This window comes from Chroicocephalus ridibundus, chromosome 6 (assembly GCF_963924245.1).
Source record: "Chroicocephalus ridibundus chromosome 6, bChrRid1.1, whole genome shotgun sequence".
Classification (NCBI taxonomy): domain Eukaryota; kingdom Metazoa; phylum Chordata; class Aves; order Charadriiformes; family Laridae; genus Chroicocephalus; species Chroicocephalus ridibundus.
In genome coordinates, this window is record NC_086289.1 from 3,557,792 (window position 1) to 3,582,718 (window position 24,927).

Consider the following 24,927-nt stretch of genomic DNA (forward strand, 5'->3'; position numbering starts at 1 on the left):
ATATTTTGGTTCATGTATGATTATAACAAGAATTTAAGACCCCCCTAAGAGCACTGAGCAATGTCTGGAAAAGTTCTTGCCCACCCAAGATGGAAGAGAACCTGATAGCTGTGATGCCTTGCTAATATTAGATTTTGAACCTTTACATTCTAGTAGGAAAGTGTCTTACGCAGGACAAAACATTATCACTGTATTACTTTACAGATGTATTATTGTAATTGTTTCTATGTAGGAAGAAATGCACTTAATATGAAATGCATCTAGCTAATGGAAACTGCAGAAAATTAAATGAGCTAAAAATCAGGAAGAGGAAATACTGTAGTAATATCATCTGCATATTGGATGGGGATTGTAGAAAAGACTGGCTTAGGTGTTCAGAAACTATACAATGATATAAATCTGCCTTCAGCATTTATTAAATATCCCATATTGGGATTTATACTTACATGTACTGCTAAGCCTTTGCATCAAGTTAATTCTTAAGGACAGCAACCTAAATGGCATCCCTAGATATTATTTATGTAGTGGAATTAAATTATTTTACTTTTAGGAGTATTAAATATTGCTTCTAATGCCTTTTCATACACCATTTTCTGGGCTAAGCTTATTTCTGAATACGTACGTAGCATTGGAAAGTGCTTTTCACGACCTTATTAAGGTTGCCCCCAAATCTTTGTGACTTTTGACTGAATTTCACTGAAGTAATCAATGTAACACTGGGAAACTGAAATAAAATGTGTGCACACAACTAGCTGATACAATCGAAGCAATTTTACTGTTACCCTCTTGCTTCTCACATTCTGTTGATGGCTTCCACTACGTGTCAGAATTCGCCTTAAATATCTGAAAAATATTTTTGCTGTGGTTGAGTGGACGTAATTATAAAACCTGTCAACAGTCACATCATATGGGTAGGTACAATATATATAATGAGTATGTTGGATACGCTTCTAATGTATGAATTTTGAAAGTTGTCAAATGTAACGCGTGGAGCGAGTTTTCACATTTCAAAGTTGTCATCATCTAAGTAGACTGTCAGGACGTACTGAATAAAGATGACCTGCAAAGTGTGGAGACGTAAGGCTGCTCCAAATTACACTGGGTGACACAATTCAGCAGAAATCTATCTCAGGTTCAGGCCACGATGAAAATTTTTGGTTTATTGCCGCGTGTGGGGTGAGCTTCTTGTTTGTCCCCTGACCTTTCACTCAACTATCTACACAAAACGCTTATTGAGCAGAGCTGAAATGTGAGATCAATATACCACAAAATTAGACTAGCCTTTGGGTTAGATTTAAATACAGATAAATGGTGGGACAAACAGTAGACTCAGCTTCCCAGATCCAAACACGAGATTTAATAGAGCAAGTCAGATAACGTAGCAGATGTGTGCAGACACGTTTTGCTCCATTGGAGCTGGGTCTCATAAATATTGGGTCCTTTCATAATTCAGTGGACCCTCAAATTGCAGCAGGGAGTGTGTTTTCCAGTTGAGCTCCATTGAGAGAGGATCCTATCTCACATCTCAACCTACACATCTCAAACCTGATGTGTAAGACAGACCCTACAGCATGTTTTTTTCTCTGTGGCCACACAAAATAGCCATTTTTGGTGGTGCTGGTGGACCACAGATCAGGCAGTTGAGCCTTTCGGGGCAACGGAGAAAAAGAGGAGCTGCAACACTGCAGCGTGAACCTCAGCCATGCCGGTTCCCAGGGAGGGGAGCATGAGGAAGGGATACAGCGACACGGGACAGTGGCTTTGTGATGGGATCAGGTGTGCTCCTGACATGGTCCTGTGGCAGGGGAGACAGGCAGCGGTCAGCAGCACAAAGCATATTGTCTCCCGTCATGTGTATCTATCATGGCTGTAGTATTGACTCTTCGTTTTAATTCTGAAGGATTAACTCAGGCAATGGATTGCGCATTGATGCGGTTGGCTGCAGAAAGCAAGCTGAAAGAAGTCATAATTAGGTACATTTTATAAATAAATATTGTATCCAAGGACTGTGCATAGCCTTTGGGCAAATCACAGGAATGGATTCGTTATGCAAGTCAGTCACCAGAGGCTTATATGATTATACCCTGCTAGCCAGTTTCTCTCAGGCTAACCCTCTCCAGTCCAAGCAGTTTTACTCTTGGCAGAGCGTAGATGGTTTAAACTGACTGATGTAACAGAGCTCTTCTTATATCTTTGTACCTGGATTTTCATGTCTCATCTTTTACTCTTCACTTGGAAGAAGACTAGAGGCGCCTTGGGGGTATATCTCTGATCAGGACGACATAATAAATTTCAGGTTTATGTCTTTTAGTGTGTGAGAGAGCAATTCTGCCACAAACAAAACCTACATGCTCATTTGCCTACGTGGCATCTCACTCGTGTCTGATATATTTTGCAGGGAGGTAAATCGAACTCTGCCAGAGCACGGCAGATCCATCTGAAGTCCACTGAGACATGGAAGGCCCTTTTGTATTGCATCTGCTGCTGTTCCAGGAGCAGCAGGAGGGGACATGGTAACTCCTTGGTGTCCTGGTTCCCAGCCAGCATAATCACCAGGCGCTGCTGATGGTCTGTGTGACAGACGAGGTGTGGGCATGTCCGCCAAGTCTCTGCACACACCATGTCCCCATGGTGGTGACAGTTTCACAAAAGGGTGACAAAGAACCCAAATACCAGGAGATCTACCTGAGCTCATTTGCCAGACCCCCTAATAAGTGTAATCCTGTGAAGTGTTTGTATCATTGATGCTTAGTTCGTTAATGATAGCTTTTACTGCTTTCTCACTTCATAAATACTGTCCAAATGGAACGTATCTATTCTTCAGTTACTGTAGTTCAAAGGCTGTGTAACACTATTAAATATGAGTTTGAAAGTCAGAGTTACTAAAGGTTATATCGGTCATTTTCCTCTGAAACACAATGCTTCTTGTAAAATGTTCAAAATCATTAGCCTGCAGATAACAAAGAGGAATGCTTTGGTAATGTGAAGAAACCTTTGTGAAATTTGGCTCGAAGGTGATGTCCAGCACTGACTTAGCTTAGGAGATCATGCAGTTTGCCTTGGAACAGTTTGCTTTGGAAAGCTTTAGTCATGTTTTAGGTTACAGAGCATTAGTTTAGTTCAAGACATCGTGGTCATTAGTAGGTCATACATCCGCTTAAGCTCCTTCAGTTCTGGCATGAAGATCAGATATACTGCTGAGACCTCTATTCCCTAACTGTCTCGTTCCAGAAACAAGGGAGGAATGATAGAATAGATGCTCAGCAGCTGTAAATCACGGAACTTTTACAGGCATTAATAGGTCACTTAAATTTAGGGTAGCAGAGGAGCTGTGCTATGACTAGTTCTATTACGAAATCGTTTCCTTTTCTTCAGTGATCTTTTTGCAGCTAAATATTATGATTCTTTTAGACCTGCATTTAGAACTGCAAGTAGCATGTTCGGCTGTTTTATATGAATATACAGATATAAAATTAAATGTATGCCTTCTGTTTTAAGAGTATTAGTTTGCTTCTCCAGACGCTGACAGTTCAGTCCGGTTTTTTCTGCAGTTTTTGTTCTTCCGTTTTTCTTCCTACATGATTTATCAGTTGACCACTTGATCTCTTCTCTGCTTCACTCAATATCCCTTTATCTCTCATTTTTCTTAGTAGCCAGTTTATCTATTGTGTGAAATGTTTGATAAAAGTCATCTCATCATTTCTTTAAATGAGCCTTGGAAATAGCAAAGGTCTTTCTGCTAGAGATGAGATTCTCCTGCGAGGAAAGATAACTCAAACATTTCAACTGCAGAAAGCTGAAAGGTTGAGAGAGTCTTTGCACCACTTTCCTGCTTGCTGTGATCAAATCTTGGGTGTTTTTGTGTTTTTTTTTCTTGGAAGTACCAAGTAGACTATTTCTGTCGTGGTAGATAAAAGGAAGACTTCCATGAGGAGAAAGAACACTATAACAATTTGTATGTAGTGAAGTCTTTGGAAGTATGAGATGTTGTGTATCTGCTCTCGCAAGCGCTTTGTTGGACTGAGGAAGAGCTGATTCCAAGGGTCACATTGCAAAAAACAAAATGCTATTTGCATGTTTTTTGGCAGCACAAGAGGGAGACTCTGAAGACAACGAAGTATGTGGAGCTTGTTATTGTGGCAGATAATCGTGAGGTAAGAAACTTAAAACTAAAAAGTTATGGGAAGCACCGGTGGGAAACAGGTAGCTCAGTTCAGCTCCCACGATATTGTGAGCCATCGGCTTCGGATAGTAACATGGGGGTTTTCAAAAGTAAAGCTTCTTCCATAATTAGGGGTAAGCAATGGAAGGCACTATTAAGATAGGGCAACGTTGAAACTAGATCGTAAAAGTTTCTCGCAATACTTCATAGGGAATTTGACTCTCAAAAAATTGGGCTATCTGTCAGTAAATGAGGAAGAGACAAATGCAGATTCACTGCCCAGGATCCTGATAGCAGCCTTGCTATAAAGGGGGTCTACAAGAAAGATGGGGAGGGACTCTACCACGAGTGTAGAGATAGATCAAAGGGTAACAGTTTTAAATTGAAAGAGGAGAGATTTAGATTGGATATCAGCAAGAAATTGTTTGCTGTGAGGGTGGTGAGCCCCTGGCCCAGGTTGCCCAGAGCAGCTGTGGCTGCCCCATCCCTGGAGGGGTTCAAGGCCAGGTTGGCCGGGGCTTGGAGCAACCTGGGCTGGTGGGAGGTGTCCCTGCCCAGGGCAGGAGGTGGCACTGGGTGATCTTCAAGGTCCCTTCCCACCCAAACCATTCTATAATGATGATTTTAACTAACACTTTCTGCAACTTCTTCAAAAACATTCTCCTTTGGTGCTGAAAAATAGATTCCTCCTGCACTTGCTTTTGAAGCAGTACTTCACCATCAGGTTGCATGAAGCACAACTGCCTTCCTGACAGTTTGCAAAGAAAGCTTCAAAGCGAGCAGCCAGGACTGACTGTAGAAACGTTCCAGTGAGTTGAATGGCAACCATAGATCCCAATCTTGATTTGAATTATTTTGCTACTTACATTTTGTCTCCCTGGACACTCCTAGTTAGGGAATTAAAATCACTCTGCTGTAAGAGCTAAACAGCTAACAGAAGAGCCTTTTCCACAAATCAGTCCCCGAAAGATCCCTATGTAAGACTTAGGGATTTTACAATCTTTTTGTGAGAACCAAAATCCTATCCCATAGTCTGTGCTTATTCTGAGGCAGACTGTGGTCCCACGAAGCCAACAGGAGTCCGCTGATGGCCTTCGGTTGCACTGCGTAATCCCTAAACATCACGGACACTGCTGGCAGAGTAAGGTGGCTGTTGGGGGGGAAATGCTACAATATTTGTGCTGCTAGTACATTGATCCTTTACCTTCCAAGTTTCAGAGACAAGGCAAGGATGTGGAAAAAATTAAGCAGAGGCTGATAGAAATCGCAAATTATGTTGATAAGGTAAGAACATGAGCGTTACTTCACTTTTTCCAAACTTTCTACACTTTCTGAAGGTGTTGTGAAATCTATGTTTCTTCTACTAGTACATTAAGAAAGCGCCATGCTCGGATCAGCAGTTTTCTCAACCTTTGCCACATCTCCTTATCCACCCACTTTTCAAAGAGCTAACCCTGCTGCTTTCTTAATACTCCAGTATTTAAGAGCAATGCTTCTCTCCAGCCAGTAAAACCCAAAAAGTAAACTTAAACCTCTCGTATGCCCTTCAGCGTACTAAGCTCTGCTCTGCGCAGTGCTCAGCAATGCATGAACCATATGGGATGCATCTATCTGTGAAAGCACTGTTCCTAAGGAGATCCATCATTTAGCCCTACCATTTTACTAAAATATGCAGTGCTTAAGGAAGGAGGAGTTGATGGCTGAGTGAGAGCAGTAAGAGAGAGACATACACTATATTTTTTGTATTTGAAGTAATTTCTTAACAATAAATGCTAAGAGTCCTCTACAGTGTTTTTGAACAAATCAAAGTTTATTTTTGCTGGGCTGTATGACCGGAAAAAATTAGGAGTCCAGTAGTGAAATTATAACTGAGGGAGTCTTAATTTAGTTGAGAACTTATCAAGTGATACTTCAAAAGCAATAACTCAAGGAGAAGCATTCTTGATTAAAAACAAGCTGCTGAAGACACCTCCACCTCTTCCATAATTGTCTCGCTGACTTATTACTGGAGGATGGATATGTGTTTATATGTTACCTGCTCAAAATTAATTTTGCGCATTATAATATATTTATGTTTCATGCTTAATTTATGCCCAGCAAATGCAATGTTATCCAAATGACTGTAATGCATATAAACAAGACAGAGATCTAGTATATGCTTTTCTCAGACTGTCAGCAAAATCTGGACTTGATCGATTCTTGAATCCTTCTTCACATTAGTCTCACATTAGAATTGTTATCTCTGCTCCATCGTTAATGCTGCTCTGGCTCCCCTTTCATAGCAACTGTGGCATTTACCAGTGTGACAATAGTGTATGTAGACCACAGCACTAAAATCCTTGGTTTTATCTGCTGTGAACAAAACTCGATGACTCTGGCTAATTTTCAGCTATTATTTTGGACCGCAACCATAGTACAGCACAGCACAGCTGCCTCTACCTCTCGAATTTCGTTGGTGCTAATGACGGTGGGCAGCCATGGAGAGAGTCACCTGCTGGAGCAGCAAGTCTGGCCAGAAGTGAAGGAAGTGTGAAGGTAGTTGCAGAGTTTCATCTTGAAGGAAGATACCAAACTTGGGTGGGACACAGAGAAGTAATGTATCTCTGGATGTCTTTGAATGCCTTACATTATATTATATTTAGTCAGGTCGGAACTGTTTTCTCTAAGTCACGGAAATGTTTTGTCTGAGTTAGTCGTATCAGGTGTTCACTATTGCCCTGGAGAAGAGACCATTTAAGCCTCTGCAAGAAAGGTTCATATCCACATTATGCTTCCGTTGAAATATTCTAATCCAATGTGGTCTAAAATGGGTTTTATAGACATGTTACTATTTTTCTTTTCTTATTAGTTCTATAGGCCACTAAATATTCGAGTAGCGCTGGTTGGAGTGGAAGTATGGAATGACATGGATAAGTGCTCTATTTCTCAAGACCCTTTCACCAGCCTCCATGAGTTTCTGGACTGGAGAAAGCTAAAACTACTACCTCGTAAACCCCATGACAATGCACAGCTGATAAGGTAGACTTGACACCGTATTTAATATCGGCTGGGATTTCAGTGATTTGAAGATAGCTGTACTGAATTCTTCCCCAGTTGCTAAGCTGTTGGGAGGAACACCGGTGCTCCTGAGGGTTTGTCTTTCCCCTCTGCGAACATCAAACATAAAAGGGCTTTGCAGAGCCCTTCAGCAGATGCTTCGGATGAATTTCCTTCCACAGCTCTGCAATAGCCCTGTTACTTGTAGGCCTTTCCTGAATACAACTCATGTAGAAGTGTAAATGTGTAATAAGCTGGTAAAGACTTATGGTGTGAATTTACAAGGGGTTTAAGCTGGTCTCAGTCTAAATCGTTACTGAAAAAGGCGGTCCTGCCCTCACCCCAAAAGGAGCTAAGGGGGCACTATGTGAAGCCTGTTTGTTAGTAGAAAGACCTCAGTAGACTTAAAAATGCAGGCTAAATTGGGCAATTCGTTTGCATTTGTGACTTAAAAATTAAATCATACACATCTTTTACCCTGCTGCTGTTTCCTGGACTAAAGTAATTGAGTAAACATGCCCAAAGTAAAAGCACTCTTTAAAAAATAAACGTAAGAGAAACACCTCTTTCTTGAACCAGGTATCATTTTGATCCGTGAACCATTCTTTATACTATGGAGATAAACAAACCTGACGTCTTAGTAATTAAAAGGAGCTCTTTACTCGTTACATAGATATTCTTACATTATTATATATTTGATCACTCTCTATGTATAGTAATACTTTGCTTGGAATTATTGCATTCTAGGCAGTGTATTGAAAAAAGTAGCATATAAACTTTTCACTGCATTAAAATAACCCTTCTTTGAGCTAGAGACATTATTTTTACATTTGTATTTCTATTCCCAACTTCAGTCGGGCAAAAAAGAAAGGGAAGAAGGGTCCTGTTATGGCAGTAAACCCAAAGGGTGGTGATCAAACAGATCTTTCTCACAGCAGGGATGCTGTCATTGTCAGTTCGGCAAGTCGGCATGACTAATCTGTGCTTTTCATTGTTTTAAACCTGCAAATGTCTGGAGCTGACACATTTGAAATGGGATCTTTGTTAGAGATTGGCAGAAATACAAGACTGAAAACTAATAGGGCGGTATCTTGGCATTGAGTGGTGATTCCGTGCTTCTTCTCCTTTCCCTCCCTCCTGCAGCGGGGTGTACTTCCAAGGGACTACCATTGGCATGGCGCCCATAATGAGCATGTGCACGGCAGAGCAGTCTGGAGGGGTCGTCATGGTAAGTGGTAAAAGTGCAGGACTTGAAACTGGCCCAACCGGTGCGACACAATCTCAAGTTTTGTAGCACCATATTCTGTACCAGAACATCAGCCCCTTTTGTCCCATTTTCAGTCTCAATATTATCTATATCCGCATTCAGATTGCTTGTAAATCATAGTTTCCATAGTGAAAAAAAAAATAAAATACTGCATTAAACTATAGCATGACAACTTTGCAAGAATCTTCCATTCCTAATTGTCATTAAATCAGGTGCTGAGGTGCTGTGACAGATGAGAACCAGAAGATGTATTTGTTATGCACTTGGGTATACTAGTGTTACAGGCAACAGCAGTCTATCCTGAATCTTTTATTATATTGATTTTATTCTGTATTTACAGAGTTTCCTGTGTAAGGCCTTATTTTCCATCTTTGCAGCACAGTGATTTTATTGCATTACCAGAGAACGAGAGCAAACAATGGCAGCATTTATTCTTCCTGAGCCTCTCTCAAAGAGTATTACTAGTAATGCTGTTGTTAGGTGCTAGACATGACGAACATGCAAGTAAACATCTTAGCCAATTTCTGGAAGTAGTTCCGAAACGTCTTCTTTCAGAACTCGTTTTTTTTTTTACTATTTTTAACAGTTCTGTGCAAAAGAGGGGGAAAGAATTTCTGTGTAAACTAAGCTTTGCAGTAGAAGTACTTTAAATAAAAATAGATGTGGAGTCCCACAGCTTGCAGGCCACAAACAGGCTCAGCTGGTGACCTCAAAGCTCAACTCCAGAGCAGAAAGCCAGGGACCCCTCTCTGACCCCCTTTTCTCTTAGAAAGTCTCAATTTCAGCCTGCACATGCTGAAAACCTGTGTGTTTTCTACAGCTTTGTGGAGATTTCCAGCACCTCAGGTGGTGTGGTCGTTCTCTCCACCTCTGCTGGACACCTCAGCTGCACATCCCTACATAAATGAGGTGGAAGCTCAGGATTGCACAACGCTCAAAGGTTGCATGGTCTCGAAGCTCCCAGTTCTTCAAAGCTTTATGGGACTAACGTGGAGCTCAGGACGCTAAGGCTTTTGCCGCAAAACAATCCACATAGCAGGGTAATCCCAGAGATACAGTCTCTTGAAGCTCCTGCATTTCCTTCTTTCTTAACTAGCATCCAAGCTGAGGTTGGTCCACAATGCAGGGCCCCTTTGTGGTCTCTTGGACAGCTAGGCAAGAAGCCAAGCTGGGGTGATGTATATGCATTGATGGAAGATGATGTATAGACGGTCCAGACTGGGAGAATTTATGAGGTAAGCAGGGAAGCTGAGGTGTAGGAGAGTTAGAAAGAACAATCAAATCACATAATTTGGAGAAACAAAAATGTAGAAAAGACAAAGGCTTCCGTCTCTTGGTAGCTTTAGAAGCTGCGTTTCTAATGGGTGTTTGTAACAGCTTTTCACTGGGTGCCTGGGCGATAGGTACAAAAGGAAAAGGAGGAAAAGAGGAGGAAGAAGCTGTAGGAGTCTCCCAGTGCACTTCCAAATCCTGTCAAAGGCACACATGAGGCAGAAGCCCCATTTTAGCCATTTCACCCTCAGGCCAGCAGTCACAGCTTTGGCTTTATCTGCAGCCAGAGATGCCCTTGATGATGACTATTTTGTCCTTTAAATTTTTAGCATAAGCTTTAAAATACACTACAGTGTATTTTACCGCGAAGTCAGTCGCCTTCGCTCTGGAAACTGCCGTTCTAAACAGAAAGAACAAAAAAAAAATTTCATTCCGGTTACAAGAAAACAAGAATCAGCGTTTCTTTAATTGCTCTCAGGGACCTGACAGAGAGACTGATTTATATGTCCAGGAGAAGTCCAGTGTCTGAGTATGAATCGTGGGCCGGGCTGCAGCTCGGTCGTGCAGGGGAACGCGATGTTTCCCAGAGGCTCCCACCTCAGTCAGCTGAAACTTTTGAGGTGCAAATTAACTCGAGGCTCGCACAGCGTAACTAGAAATGCTTTCCAGTTCTTTAAGCAAACCCTCAAAAAGGAGCCAAATCCCAAACAAGCAAACACTCACCCTCGAAACCCAAATGGGCAGCTGCCCAATCTTCCCCCCCCCGCAGTTAACAAAGGCTAATTCAGGTATATACAAAAAAGTTTTTATGTATATCGGTACCTACAGAAGAAACATCTAAATTTGGAAGATACTCAAATGAAAGAATGAATAACTATGAACCGGAGAGGCTACAGAACTCAACTGTCTCAACACTGGGCAACTGAACATTTGGCCATCCTTATAGTTCAGCCAACCTCATCCCACTCCAAACACTCAATACCAAAAAGCTCCCAAAGCTGTTCTGAAAGAAGAGAATGGAGAGACTGCATGAGAAATAACATCTGAGTACAACAACTGGAGTCATCCTTGTATGATCTGATTTTCCTGACTGTTTTTGCAGTTATTCAGCTCTACTCTATGATTTAAATGCCTCTGCCGTGCCTCCCTGAGAGCCTGCCCTTCTCTGCTTTTCCATAGGGCTGAATTCTCTCAGTGGTAGGTGACACCCCGTCTCCCACTAATTTTAAGAGAAACTCAAAGTGGGAAGAGCAGTCATCTGAGTATGAGAAGCTTTTGGTGTATCAAGAGCACTGTAATTTTATTTTACTGTGACAGTTCTGTCGTGTTATAGAAAGACCAAACAAAAGTTGACATTAAAGCAAGTCTTTGACACGTGATTCAGGCTTCATTCTTCTGTTTCGAAAGATTGCCTGCTAAATTCGTGGATTTAAAAGTTAAATATTGCTGAGTTGCTGTAATGTAATGTAGTATTCTCTCCCAAGTCAAATTTTTATTGACTTTAGTGGGAATTTAGGCTAAATGACAAGAGCGGAACTGAGGCACTTACATTTCAGAGAATTGCTCCAATGAAATAGAAGTGTGGTTTAGGAAATGTATTCCTACGACTGAGTGAACCTGCATGGAAAGTACCAGGACTGGGGCATTTGCCTGTTCTAGCTGTAGGTGACAATATTTTATTATTACAATTTGATCTGAATCTCAGTGGAATGAAGCAGAGTTCGGCCGAAAGCAGCTGCGTGCTTTGTGCAACAGTTTATAATGGCTTAACAGTAGATGGTTGCTTACTCAGTGGTTGTGAAACTGTTTGGTAATGACTTTTACTGCTCAAGTTAACTTTAAAAGACCCCGGTGGAATAAATCAAAGTCACATTGCTATTCATTTCTTTAGTCCTTGTGAGACTTAAATGGTCTCAGTATCAAATGGGACATGTCACTGTTTGTTTTGATAATCTTCATTTACTCTGTTTTCAAATAACCTCTTTTGCTGAGACATCACATTCCTTGTTTTAAGAACCCTCTCTAGAAACTGATAAAATTGCATTCCAAGTGGATCTGAGCAAGTAATGAGAACCGCATGGGCTGTAATAATTGTTTGCCTATCCAAGACTCAAATTACATTTCAAATCATTTATTGCTCTAGTTTCAGAGTGGACTGTGTGAATTCTTGGTTTTAATTTTAATTGCCAGCTTTAGAGGTGTTCAAATAAGTATAATCTCTGTTCAGTAAGAGAGGCTGGCAAAATGAAGAAGAACTGAGCTGTTTGCTCTCTGTCCAGGTAGCTCAAGGCTTAGAGGAGTTTCTGTCTTGACCATATAGCCCCAATTTCAAGGCATCACTCCAGTGTGCTGGTGGTAAATGATATGGAATTATATTATTATTTTCTTAATCTTCAGTCCTGGATTGTTTTCCAGTTGAGTGAGAGGTTGCGCTCTTTTTATAACATCAGGTTTGAACACATTGAATTCTCTAAATAGTTCATAAATTGCTTTGAGTACAAAGATAAATCAATCTGTATGTGACCAGTAACTAGATAAGACATCTCCATACGTAGGCATTGTGCAGGATCACGTATTTTCTTGATTATTACAGCTTATTTTGGTGGATAGGTTTACTCTGTTGTTTCTTTTACTAGGACAGGTTGTACAGCTTCTTTCAGCAAACAGGCATCTTAAAATATAACTGCGCACAAACTGGCTGTGATGTTTTATATTAGAATTTTAAAATTCGGGAAAAACTAAAAAGAGATCCTTTGTCAAAAGGTAAAATTCTTCTGGGTTTATTCCAGATGCAGAAGGAGTCGTTTCTTGTTTTCAGAATGACTGTATTCTCTTTTTGGTTTGGTTTTCTATTTGAGGAATGATTTACTAAAAATATTAGTGCAGACAGATGAAAGAAGAAAAACTTAAATCTACCCCAAATCATGCATTAAGGGCTTCATTAGCATATAGCTAACGTTTTAGACAGTTTTACCTTTCACTTCTTTTTAGTCTGAAGGTTGGCTCCGATGATACTAAGAGTTATTTAAACTGAATATATTCATATATGCTCTTACAGCATATATAGCGATTCCATTTACTGGCTGATAAATAGTGGATCATGCATTTATATTACATGCTTATACCTTTAGGGAAGGCTTTTATATGAACACAGTGGAATTTTTTCCCTCAAAGAAAACGATCAATGTGGAAAGGTCTCTTACTTGTGGTTAAGCCAAAACATCAGCCCGATCAGCAGGCTGTAATCAGAGCATGCAGTGAATTTCTCAGAAATAATTGTCCCCAAAATCACCATTTCAACAAGGATTAATGTTAATATTTCAATTTTGACACTTACAACATTTAGAATATTTAACAAGAGGCCATCGAAGATTTTGACTTCCTTTGCCCTTTCATTTTGAAAAGAAGGTTTTCAAAGGTACTTGGCTTTTCTTACAAGGCTTGTGAAATCTTGGACTTTCTGATATTAAACAAACAGTCTGAAGAATTATATAATTTCTGATATTAAAGAACAGTCTGGGGTTCTTCAGCCTGGAGAAGAGAAGGCTCTAGCGAGACCTTATTGTGGCCTTTCGGTACTTAAAGGGGGCTTATAAGAAAGATGGAGACAAACATTTTAGCAGGACCTGTTGTGATAGAACGAGGGGTAATGGTTTTAAACTAAAAGAAGGTAGATTCAGACTAGATATAAGGAAGAAATGTTTCACACTGATGGTGGTGAAACACTGGCTCTGGTTGGTCAGTGAGGTGGGAGATGCCCCGTCCCTGGGAACATTCAAGGTCAGGGCGGATGGGGCTCTGAGCAACCTGATCTGGTTGAAGATGTCCCTGCTCATGGCAGGGGGGTTGGACTAGATGGCCTTTAAAGGTCCCTTCCAACCCAAACTATTCCATGATTCTAAGAATATTAAATAGACCAAGTGAAGTATCTTGCTGCATTTGTAATTTATCTCCTGACATGACAGATCTTCTTGTTTTTCCCTCGTCCTCACCCATAAGCCTTTCCAACACTCCACATCTGGGTGGGTTCCTGTTTTATGCCACTGCCATGTCTTGGGAGTTTCGGGGATTTATTGAGCAGGGGGATTTTAAGCTCTAAATAAAGAGATGTTCAGATGTTCAAAGTTGCCCAATGGTCTCAAATGTCTGATGTGCTGCGGAAACTGGATGGCCAGGACAGATAGGCTGCCCTGAAATTCCCAGTCTGTACTCAATATATGCGGATGAATTTAAGATTGTGTCCATTTAATAACAGCATAACTACAGTTGGTAAGTTTATAAAACATTTCAAGGACAGGCAATAGGACCTTAGAGGTGGAATGTGTATTTTGAGTTGGTTTTATACATGCACTTCACTAGTTCTTTTATGTTTTTTTAAGGATCACTCAGAAAACCCTCTAGGTGCAGCAGTCACCCTGGCTCATGAACTGGGACACAATTTTGGAATGAATCATGACACATTGGAGAGGGGCTGTAACTGCAAAGCATCGACCGATAAAGGGGGTTGCATCATGAACCCTTCCACAGGGTAAGTGCGAGGGTGAGCAGTTATAGTGGGAAATTTTTGTTTTCATTTTGTGTCTCAGGAACGTTTAAAGGGAGTAAAGAAAAACCTTTTCAGCACCTGTCAGATCTTCTCGCAGTTATCCCCCTCAAGCTGAAACAATTAAACTTGTTATCAGAGCATGACATGTACCATTGTACCTTTCTATTTCCGTGTTACCAGTGAGAGAGACAAAATGCCGTAAGCAACTAGTTAATTTTAAAAAAAAACCAGCAGACTGCAAGTGTTGAATCAGAATTTCACCTTCTCTCATCTTGCCAACTGAGTATCAGCCATAATAAGAAATGAGCAACATCCCAAGGCCAAGACTAAGATGAATGTGTAGCAAATAAAGCAATACGGGAAATATATTATTAGACTCTCTGTAAAGCCTTTGTCTTGTGCAGATAAGGTTTTTAGTTTTGCCCAAACTTTTGCATTTCACCCCTCGTGTGCAGCACTATCAGCGTTGAGCAAATCAAATCTTTAAGGACAGTGGGGTTAGAGTTGTTCAGTGGCCGAAGGGAGATCTTACAGGAAAAGATATCGGACACTGTGGGAAATAAAGCCAGATGGACTCGGTCATCTCTCCGAGTCAGTGCTGAACAGTTGCGGTGCTGATGGTGAAGGCACGATGTCGACGGAGAAGACTGGTGTTTTTGTAGACAGAGAAAGTTCAGGCACTGTGACCAGGGTAACTAAATACAGATTGCTTCTTTGTATTTTAAAGCACTGTTAGAAACAGAATGATATAATGAGTGAGCTCTCCATGTCCATATTCAAACTGATAGGATTAAATGGAAGTAAGAGAGAGTAGATTTACCGAAGCTTCCTGCTGGTAAGTGATGTGCTGGACTGGAGTGCCTGCAGAAATGTTACTGCCTGTGAGTGGAAGCTGGTAAGAACCAGTCGGACAAATATCTGTCAGCAGTGTCTTGTAGGTACAGCTGGATTTGCTTTGGGGCAAGAGGATGGTCTAGATGATCTTCTGATGTCTCTTCCAGCTCCAGCCTTCTCTGTGTGTGCCTCAACTTCGTCTGTTGCTTAAAAATCTCTTCTGGGAAATGTGATCAGTTCGACCTCTGCCTTCTCCGAGACTGCTTGTTTCTGGGAAAGGAGGAGGGCAATGTGGGAGAGGCCAAGGAGTGCTGGGCAGGATTGCTCCCTGCTGGTCAGCCTAACAGCAGCCTTGGCGTTTCTTCAAAGGCGTGCTGTCACCCTCCTTCAAGGCAGAAAAAGAGATTCTGGCCAGAGGCCAAGCACAGCAAGTTAAGAGACAAACAAAAGAGAGTTGTGTGTGTGGAGGAGAATGAGGGTGATTTCTACAGTTTGGAAAAGAAAAATAACTCGTCTCTTCTAAAACAGTAGGTAGTAAATATCCGTATGGAACTGCATTCTGCAGCACGTCAGGGCTGGGATGCACACTGTGAAAACAAACTGGAATTGGAAACGGGGCTCTGAGGTGAGGTGAGGTGATGTGATAGCGGGTTGGCAGTGGGCACACAGGTCTGGGCTCTGAGCTCCTGAAAGATGCAAGCAAGCTTTAGTCATCTCAGGTAGTGACTGGTTGGGCATCCAGTTACTTCAATCTTGGAAATAAATTGCAGGAGATGCTCTCAGGATGGAAATTTCTAGACACTTATTGAACTCACCTTGTGAAGGTCTCTCTAACGTGAGGTTAGACAGCTCTTCCCTGCTCCTGCCTTCTGCCCCAAGTCCTTTGGGTGTATCTGAAGCGGTCGTCTGTGCTGGATGTGCCGGTCCGGACACTTGGCTCTTGGTTGGCTCGGGACGTAGACAGAGCAAGGTTGTACCTGCTCAGCCGGTTCCTCAGATGTGACTCCAAGCAGCTCGGCTCCCTCCGTGCTGGGGTTCCTGTAGTCCCTACAGGTTACAGGCTGTGCTTCTGTCAGGTTCGACGGTGGCCATCAGGGACACTTCAGCGTCGTAACGCCCTCTTTGGATTTTTGCCAAACTTTGTGTATAACTTGTGCCTGCAGAAGGGTTGTGGCATTTACAGAACTGGGTAGGCTGTTGTGTTTGCAGTGATTATTGATTTATAAATGGAAATTTTACCATTGGGTTTATAGCCTTAGGCTTTACCTTCATACTGTGCTGTCAATCTGTAATAAGTATTCCGGGAGAATACTTTATGCCTTAAGCCAAACTGCGTTTTACCAATTTAAAATTAACACTTTGAATATTTACCCAACATCTGACCAATAGTAATATTCCTCTGAGCGCCATTATTCAGGGCACGCTGAAGAGTTTTTGGCTCTGGAAGTACGTGTCTGTTAAGGGAAAGCCAAATGAATATTCCCTACCTGAAATGCATTCTTAGAACAGCAAAAACATCAAAACAAAGAGCATCCCATGGAAGCCACATACATTTAGAGAGACAGCCTGCTCTCTCAGTACACTCATTAGCACTCACTCTGTGCCCTTCTAATTTCTGTTGGTTTAGGGTAGATTTAACAAGTCCAAGAAAAAAAATCCTTGGGCTGAAACTAGTGTAAAAAGTACAAGCCCCTGAGAAGTCCTTATCTGATGTCTGAAAAGAATAGGAAATATCTGGGTTATAACAGAAAGGCCTCTGTAAACTTAACTTTGGAGTCATTTGTGTGGTGGTGCAGCAAAACGGAATGTTTTAGGGCTTTTTACTTAAAAGCGATTTCATTAATTATTGCCATTTCTTTCAGTTCTTATGTTTCAGTCTTTGAAGAGGTCTTGGAAATTACTTCTTGGTGGAAAAAAATCTCCAGGGATCAGTGTGGGATTTAAACTCTGTCGGATCTATCCTTTAATGAGCTTCCTATAGCTTTCACTCTTGAAAGATACCAGCACGATGTGTACCACTTGTGTGTGAGCTGCAAATGCCTTAAAGACCCACTACTTCAGCAAAATATATTTTGTATAACATGGAATTAAGCACATAAAACCCAAAATTTGTGGCACTTCAGGCCTTTTAGAGATTCAAATATCTGCTATGGAAATCGCATAAATCCCACTGTAGAAGTTTGGGGGTTTGCTATAAAAAATAGTATCAATAAGGAAATATTTAATACTAACACATTGTTCCCTCTTTTGTGCACATTTTAAATAATATTCCTCCAGTTCTTTTAGATTTTTTTTGACCATGGACTGTTCCAAGTGAAAAAGAAGGCTATAAGGTGTCTTAAAGATATTTGCAGTTCTTTTTACTGAGATCGCAATATCTGAAAACAAAGGGACTAGGCTGAGCAAGCAAGGCCATTTCAGTATTCCACTTGTTTTCCAAGTATCTCCCTAAAGTTTCCAGTCTTAGGAGTGAAAATATTCTTCCTGACAGCTAGATAAATACAGAAAAGTTCTGGTGAAACCCAAGGCGTTAGTCTAGATTTGTACCACTGCAACTAAAGCAGAATTTATCACAAACAGTCGAGCAAAATTATACCAATTAGCAGTGCTTGTTTATTTAATAATTTTGGAAATGGGACTTCATCAGCATTGAGCACAGGTATCTCCATGGGGGTTGAAATGGGGTGAGTTCCCCCAAAGTAGCTGAAAGCTTAAGAGTTCATATATGCTTGAAATTTCTTGCCAGCCTTAAGAGAAGCAAAAATTTTATAGTTAGTCTTCTCCCCTCCTGTAAACCCAAGGGTTTATACTTCAACTCACCCACATATCTGTGTCCTTGCCAGTAGCATGCTCATCTAGTTTATATATAGGTGACTTACACAGCTAACTTGTCATCAGGGAAGTTGAGCATACCGGAAGCATGTTCTTCCTTCCCTCTTACAGAAAGTATAGACTCATAGGATAGTTTGGGTTGGAAGGGATCTTTAAAGGTCATCTGATCATCAACCTCATCCAATGAGCAGAGACATCTACAACGAGGTAAGTTTTCTCAGAGCCCTGTCCAGCCTGACCTTGATGTACCTTGGAGTACCTCCTTGTATGTACCTCCTTGATGCCTTTCCATTTCTCACACCCACACACAATTTAGGTGTTAATGAGAGACCAGGAATCCACTAAGGGCAGCTAGTTTTACCAAGCTCATTCAGATGCTGATCCTACTGTAGTCTCCATCCCTTTGCAGAGACCCATAACTTGCTATAACGAAAGAGTCTTTCATTGTCCTCTCGCAGAAGTGTGTTGCACTTACCAGGATCATTGCTTGTTGCTGAATCATCCCAGCCACAGCTAATTGAAATGCCAGGCAGGCTTCTAGGATAGAGCCGTTTGTTTCATCTCTCTTTGCGCTTCCGTAGACAAAAGCAGGTTTTCACCATGCTGATAGAAAAGAGGATGACGGGATAAGGGCGGCTTTGTCGTCTCCCCTCCAGTCCCCTTTGCACCTGGCTGGGGGAATGACAGAGATTTTTCACCAGATCTGACCTACTACCCACACCCCATTTCTTTTGCTATCCATGTATTGTGAGATCAAATACCTCATCTTGACGTGGAAGCATGCATGCTTTAACCATAGGCTGAAAGCTGCCTTTACAGCTATAAATCATGGGGGGCTTTTACACATCCATTCAGCAGACCCCACTTACCCCATTGCACTGAAACTACACATGGAAAATGCAAACCAGCTTGGAGTTTGTCCCTGCAAAGAAATACAATAGTAGGAAGGCAGGATGGGTCTGTGCTGAGGAACCGTGACTGTGTCTGCAAGGGCATGCCTTCAAATGCCCTTGAACCGTAGCATCAAGCACCATCACTTTGTGTCCGGTCTTCCAAGTTCTAATGCACGTCAAGGGCAGCATGGCAGCAGGTCGTGTGAGTCCACTTTGACTCTCATGTCTACCTTGGCTGTGAATTGCTTCTTGTCAGAGACCGCAATGAAGGAGAGATTAAATAAATGCAAAATAATCGAAAATAACAAATCCTTAGGAAAAGAAAAATACTGTGTGCGCTATTGTTTCAAGGCGTGGAACAAGTGATATATATTTAGGAAGTGCCAAACCTAATGTCTGAGAGAGAGCCTGGCCATTGCTATTTGCTCAACAGAGTTTTGAATGAAAGAATACCTCTTCAGAAATTTTTATTTTAATCTAGGTCCCTAGGAGACCTGTTTTTTTTCCCTCTGTTCCCGGAGTTCCAAGGCATATGTGGGTTTGCACCCCAGAGATGGCACGAAGCCTAGGGACAGAAAGCCGTTTGGTGCCATGCAGGAAGGTCTGGGCCAGGGCCACAAACAAGGGAACAGCTTCTCCATGATAATTTCTCCACACAACTCCTCCTCTTCGTCACGTTCCTTTTAGTGTGACGTTCCTTTTGAAAAGTCAAAGAGTGAATTGAATCCCTCCATGCCTGCCTTCTTTTTTTTTTTTTTTTTTTTTTGCTGTTCTTAATCTTGGATCTTGTGTTACCATTTCCATTTTCACCGCTAGAATTTAAAGCCACTATATCTTTCTGATTCGGTCAGGTTTTCAATTCAATTTACCCAGATAAATGTGACTGCATATGTTCCAGGGAAGTTGGGTTTGGACTGTCGCGCTGCGACTGTGCTGGTGGAAACGCCTGTGTTTCGCCTGTGCTGCAGGATAGCTTGGGGCTCTGCTCCAGCCGGGGGACCGGCTTTAGTGTAGTGATCATAAGGGAAGCAGAAGGAGAAATGGAATTGAGATCAATTCTTTAACCTCTCAGCTGCTGATCATCATTTTAGAAGGTTGGATTGTTGGGTTTTTTTTATGGAACTGTGCCTCTCGGTAGAAAATACCAGATAATTTTGAGTAATTGCCTTTCAGTACACAATTTTGCTTTAATTATGGAGTTTTTGGAGGCAGGGTTTGTAGGAGGAGAACAATTAGGAACACAGAAAGAGCACATAGTGGAAATCACACAAAGTGTGTAGAAAAATACTGGTTCATTTACTACTGGAATTTTGAGAAGATTCTTTTTTTTAACCAATCCAAAACCCATCCACTGTTATGGGTATATTTTTAAGTAAAATTGAAACCTTTGTGCTAGAATTAAAGCAGATAGCCAGTGGGAAGCTGCATATTTGTGAATGAGAGTGGGAGTGAAATACAATCTGTTAAGAATCAGCTGAGTGACAATCCCAAATTAAAGCAATTGGCTCAATCTGAGTACTGCTGGGGAGAAATGGGGGAAGACGGGAAGGACCATCAGGTGGGCTTCTTCCAGATACTGCTGAAAAAAAGCATTAGTGTGTACTATGTTTTAATTCCCTCTAGGAACAATTAGGTATTCTGCACTGAAGACTGAGTACATTAGTTACAGTTAAGGCTAAATAAAACATTTAAGTGGAATCATAGCATTTTTTTCCTAAGTAATAGTACCAGATGTCTATGAGTAGCTAAAAAGAAGAAGAAAGAATCATAAGTTGCACAGAAGATAGATATAAATGTGAACGTTCCCCTTTGCCCCACTGGTGATAAGCTGTTCATTGTACGAGTGGCCCAGACATCCAAGGCTTAGGTGAGGAAACATTTGTTCTGTGTTGCACGTCACAGGCCAGTTCCCAGCTGTTTTAAAAGCGTAGTGCTGTGTGAGCTGGGAGAAGCAGCTATGCTTGAAAGGCAGCTCTCCTGCAAGTGAAAAACAGTTATATTTGACACTTTCCTTTTATGTGTTAACTTCAGTGGCCAAGGGGAGGTGCGTTACGCTTTGGTTTGTGTCGTTTGTAGCATCCATTTCTGCTGGCAAAGAAAACTTGGTTTTATTGGCTACACTCTATTGACAGCCCTCTGTGGTAGCAAGTATATAATCGGAGACATCTAAAATAGCTGTTTCTTTGCTTTCTTCTCTTCCCCCATTCCCAGTTCATGCTACTTTTGCATTGTTGAAGGTCTGTCTTTGTTTTGGTTCCTAACTTTCCTTGTGTTAAGTGCCCTGATTCAGATTCTGCAGTGCTCAGGCTTTTAAGATTTCTCCATCGTTCATGCTCAGCGGAAAGGTAGGGCTAGTAGAAGTTTTAGCACTCGCGCGTAGCTAGTGTTTTAGGAGTCCAGCAATCGCTGCGATCCCTCTTCCCCAAACTGCTGGGGTCTAAGGGCGCTTCTGGTGATGCTCCCCAGAGCCACCGAGGTGTCACAACTTGGATTAGGTATTTGTTCTCTCTGCTAAAGTAAAATTAAATGCTAGGTCATGAGCATGTGAGTTATAGAATCTACGTACAGGGTCTCTATCCAAAAGCTGTCAGATATTTCAGATTATCACGTCACACGCACAACAAACACCGTGACATATGGATTTGGGCAGAGAAATTGGCCTGTGTATCTAGACCCCAACCTGGTTTGTTCCTGTGCTGCGGTTTACTTCCACCTCTGGTGAACTGGAATAGTGTTTTCTGGGGCTACGTGATAATCCAGCTGAAAGAAATCATCCAAGTTAAAACCAAGGCTTGTGGGGGCAGAAGAATGTATAGTAATGAGGATTATTTAGCGATCTGCCTGGCCGTTCAGGTGCACAGTTATCCCGATGCAAGTGGGGTAACTGTGACCAGCAGGACTGGGCCAGGGTGAGGAGATGCTCACAGCTTCTCTGTCTTCCGTCACCACCCAGGGCAGCGTCTGGGGGAGCAGCACCCTGTCCTCTAAGTGTCTCACACAACCGATGTCCTTTGATGGTGCTGAAGGCCTGTTCTTCCCCCGTGTATCACCCATTACCATTAATGAGCTCTAGGACTGCACATCAAAAGAAGGCTAGTAACAGTAATGCTGATTTTCTAATGCAGAAATATATATTTGCATGATAGATGGGTGGCTGGTGTCTCCTGGAGAAGCGTTTTGCTCAGTAGGGTTGACTCTCCAAGGCTTTTGTGGGGAGCCTTGTTGTTTTGTCGTCTGCTTTTGTTTGATTTTTGGTTTTAAACTGCTATGCAAAAAAAAAAATAAATTTAACTACATTATGAAAATGTAGTTAAATAAATCAAACATAGTTTATTAAGGACAAGTTAGGAAAGCGCTAATCATATGTGTCGTTTATTAAGTATTAGTTTCAATCACATTTCTTCTTTTTGAAAAATGATCTCAAGGAAGCAGGGTATAAAGTCACCTTGATTTTGGTTATTCGTACTCTGAACTGGAGTCTACCAAACCGGGCTACGTAAACATACACCCTCCGGAGATTTCCAGCACGCTAGCCTCAGGAGACTGTCAGGTATGCCATGAAAACAGCACCTTGGCTTTGGGACCAAATCGACTTGAAGTGAAAACCGTTTATTCCAACACTTCACAAGGTTAAAAAAAAAAACAAACATAATAATTAAAAAAAGATGGGGGAAAAATAAAAAGGGCAAAAGGTCATGCTAGAAATGGGACAGAAATCAGAAATACAGTGTGGGAAAGGACACTTTAACTTACTGACTGGTTCTTTTCTTCCTTCTAGACATCTCGCAGCATCTCGTAGCTGCAGCGCTGTTAAACATCAGATGATCGAACCATTAGTAGTTAGCACGGTGTCGCCTGACCCCGCGCAGTGAGTTTTCGGTTGCGCAGACCTCACTTTGCGTTTTTCAGTCTGGCAGCTTAGAGACGTTAAACTGTGGAGTCAGCGGTCCTATCTGGAATTACCTCTGTTACAATTCGAAGAAAATGAAATTATCTTTAAGATGTAAACAGTTTCTAATTAAACTCTGAAGCTGTTTATGTTTCCAAACCGGTCTGAGCTGAGCTCTGCACAAAGACAGGCTTCCTCGTTGTCTTTTTCTTTTTTTAATAAAGTTGATATACTGATGTAATAAATTGCTTGTGACAGAGCGAGGTCTGTTGTGCCAGCGGTGCAACTGCTTTTTTTAAAAAAAACAAAACTGAAGCAACGTATCCCTGTGCCTTAGTAATTGAGCACATTGCATTCTGGTCCTTCCTTTGGTAGGAAACAGCCATGAGATTACAGAATAGATTTATGTCAGTCTTTCGCTTAACTCCAAGTAGCCCCATGTCTGCAGTGCATTTGGCATTCCTTTTTGTTAATAATTTCCATACATTACAGATAGGTTTAATTCTTGAAGTAAATAAGATCTGCGTTGAAGAATTAGTAACGTTGGTTGAAACGCATTGCATGCTTCCCAGTCCTTCACTGGGGTGGGTCACTGTTAACAATTAGCACACAGAGCCACAGGGCAGGTCTTAGGAAAAAAAAAAAAAAAAAAAAAAAAAAAGATTTTGCTTTTTATTGTAGTTTAGTCTTTCACATCCCAGTAGATGTGCCATTAGAAATGAAAATATTTGGCTTTTCTGGTGTATTCTAGAGGAGAACTCGTGCAGATTTATGGCATGCGTTTTCTGTAAGTGAAGCTGACAAGGAGAGAGGTTACTGCTCAAATGAAAACACATTTTACTTCTGGTGTGATTATTTATAGCAGATACTTAAGGACAAGTCCTGTTTTCTACTATGTGATGTGTCCAGAACGGGTACAGTTTTACTGGCTTGGATGCTGCTACGTGAGAGCTCAGCTGCATTTTGTCTTGTCACTGTAATATCCATAGAAAATACAGCTCTGGAAGGGACATTTTTCTCCCGCAGTGCTGCTGTTGCCATGACCCGTGAGAACAAATCATAGAAGGACATTTTCCTTTATCTTAGCTTTCTGTTTCATCGAAAAAAACCTTTTCAACCTGCAGGGATAAATCTGTAGCGCAGCGCATGGAGAATTAAGCGCGCAACGTCCAGTTTTAATTGGTGCTAATGAATTTCAAATTCCCAGAGTATAAATGGAAACATACCTTAAAGGGCATATTCTTAAGGTCACATGAACGCTCCTTTTTGAACATGTGTTGTATGCCCTGAAGCACTTTAAGGAATTGATGTTGACTTGGAAGTCTGAATCGCTGTAATTAAATGATGCCTACAGCTGCATTTGCCACAGTTGTCATGGGAATCACAGGGTCTTTTGTGCCTGCGATAGATGTGCAAAATGTTTAAAATTCAGAGAGGGGAAGGTGTCCATTTTACCCCAACAATTGCTTCCTGCAAAGTCATTCTTTTCCTTTTCTAATCTCAGAGCCTATTACAAAGTCCCAGACGCGTTTACCGTGGGATTCTCGTGGCAGAAGTGCAGGTAGGCCCCGTTTCACCTTCTTAAAACGGAACGGCACAGCCCCAGTGGTGAGATGAAGATAAGCAACCACCTATTTTAGTGTAAAGTCACTGAAAATAGAGAGGTGAAATAACTTTGGTGTCCTGGGGAGCCTTTCTGGCTTCTTCTAACGTAGTGTGGAAATTGCGTTCATCTTCATCATTGATGTTCTCCTGGCAGCCGACCAGCATTAGATGCAAAATCCAGGCTCCCTCCAAGTTGATAGGGAAGCCCCTGTGGACTTCAGTAAGGCCAGGATTTTGTCAGGATACCTATGGATTCCTTTAGATTTCTCAGGAGCCTTTCATTCCTGTGAGTGAAAGCTTTAATTTGCTCGTTTAAGGATCCCTAAGTCTCAGATCATGGCTCAATCCATTCTTTTCTCGTGGCTTGAAATGATGATTACGTACAATGTTGCTGCTAATTAGTTTATTTTCTTTGTTCAAGTTCCATGAAAAAGGAAAGGGAAGGTAGAAAAAGCGATGCATTTATTGTTTTTATTTTTAAATTTATTACTTTTTTTTAAAAAAATTCCACTTCCATTCGTCTGAGGTGATTTAGGTGAGAGGGGATAAACTGCTCTTTTGCCAGTGCATGCCTCGTAGCAGGAGAAGGGA

The 24,927-nt window shown here is 41.5% G+C and overlaps 1 protein-coding gene and 1 long non-coding RNA gene across 2 annotated transcripts in view; one reads left to right on the forward strand and one right to left on the reverse strand.

Annotated features, from left to right (window-relative positions):
* The window catches only part of ADAM12 (ADAM metallopeptidase domain 12), a 189,428-nt gene that overhangs the window by 120,871 nt on the left and 43,630 nt on the right, over positions 1 to 24,927 (forward strand). Inside the window, exons 7-11 of the mRNA XM_063339585.1 lie at positions 4,089 to 4,154; positions 5,375 to 5,446; positions 7,011 to 7,180; positions 8,342 to 8,426; positions 14,117 to 14,265. Coding sequence (XP_063195655.1) covers positions 4,089 to 4,154; positions 5,375 to 5,446; positions 7,011 to 7,180; positions 8,342 to 8,426; positions 14,117 to 14,265 — 542 coding nt within the window. The remainder of the gene's footprint in view (positions 1 to 4,088; positions 4,155 to 5,374; positions 5,447 to 7,010; positions 7,181 to 8,341; positions 8,427 to 14,116; positions 14,266 to 24,927) is intronic.
* LOC134517915 (uncharacterized) lies at positions 17,771 to 23,332 on the reverse strand. Its single transcript, XR_010071759.1, has 3 exons — positions 22,596 to 23,332; positions 18,425 to 18,621; positions 17,771 to 17,864 (listed from the first exon to the last, which is right to left on the reverse strand). It is a non-coding gene; the product is annotated as an uncharacterized LOC134517915 (long non-coding RNA).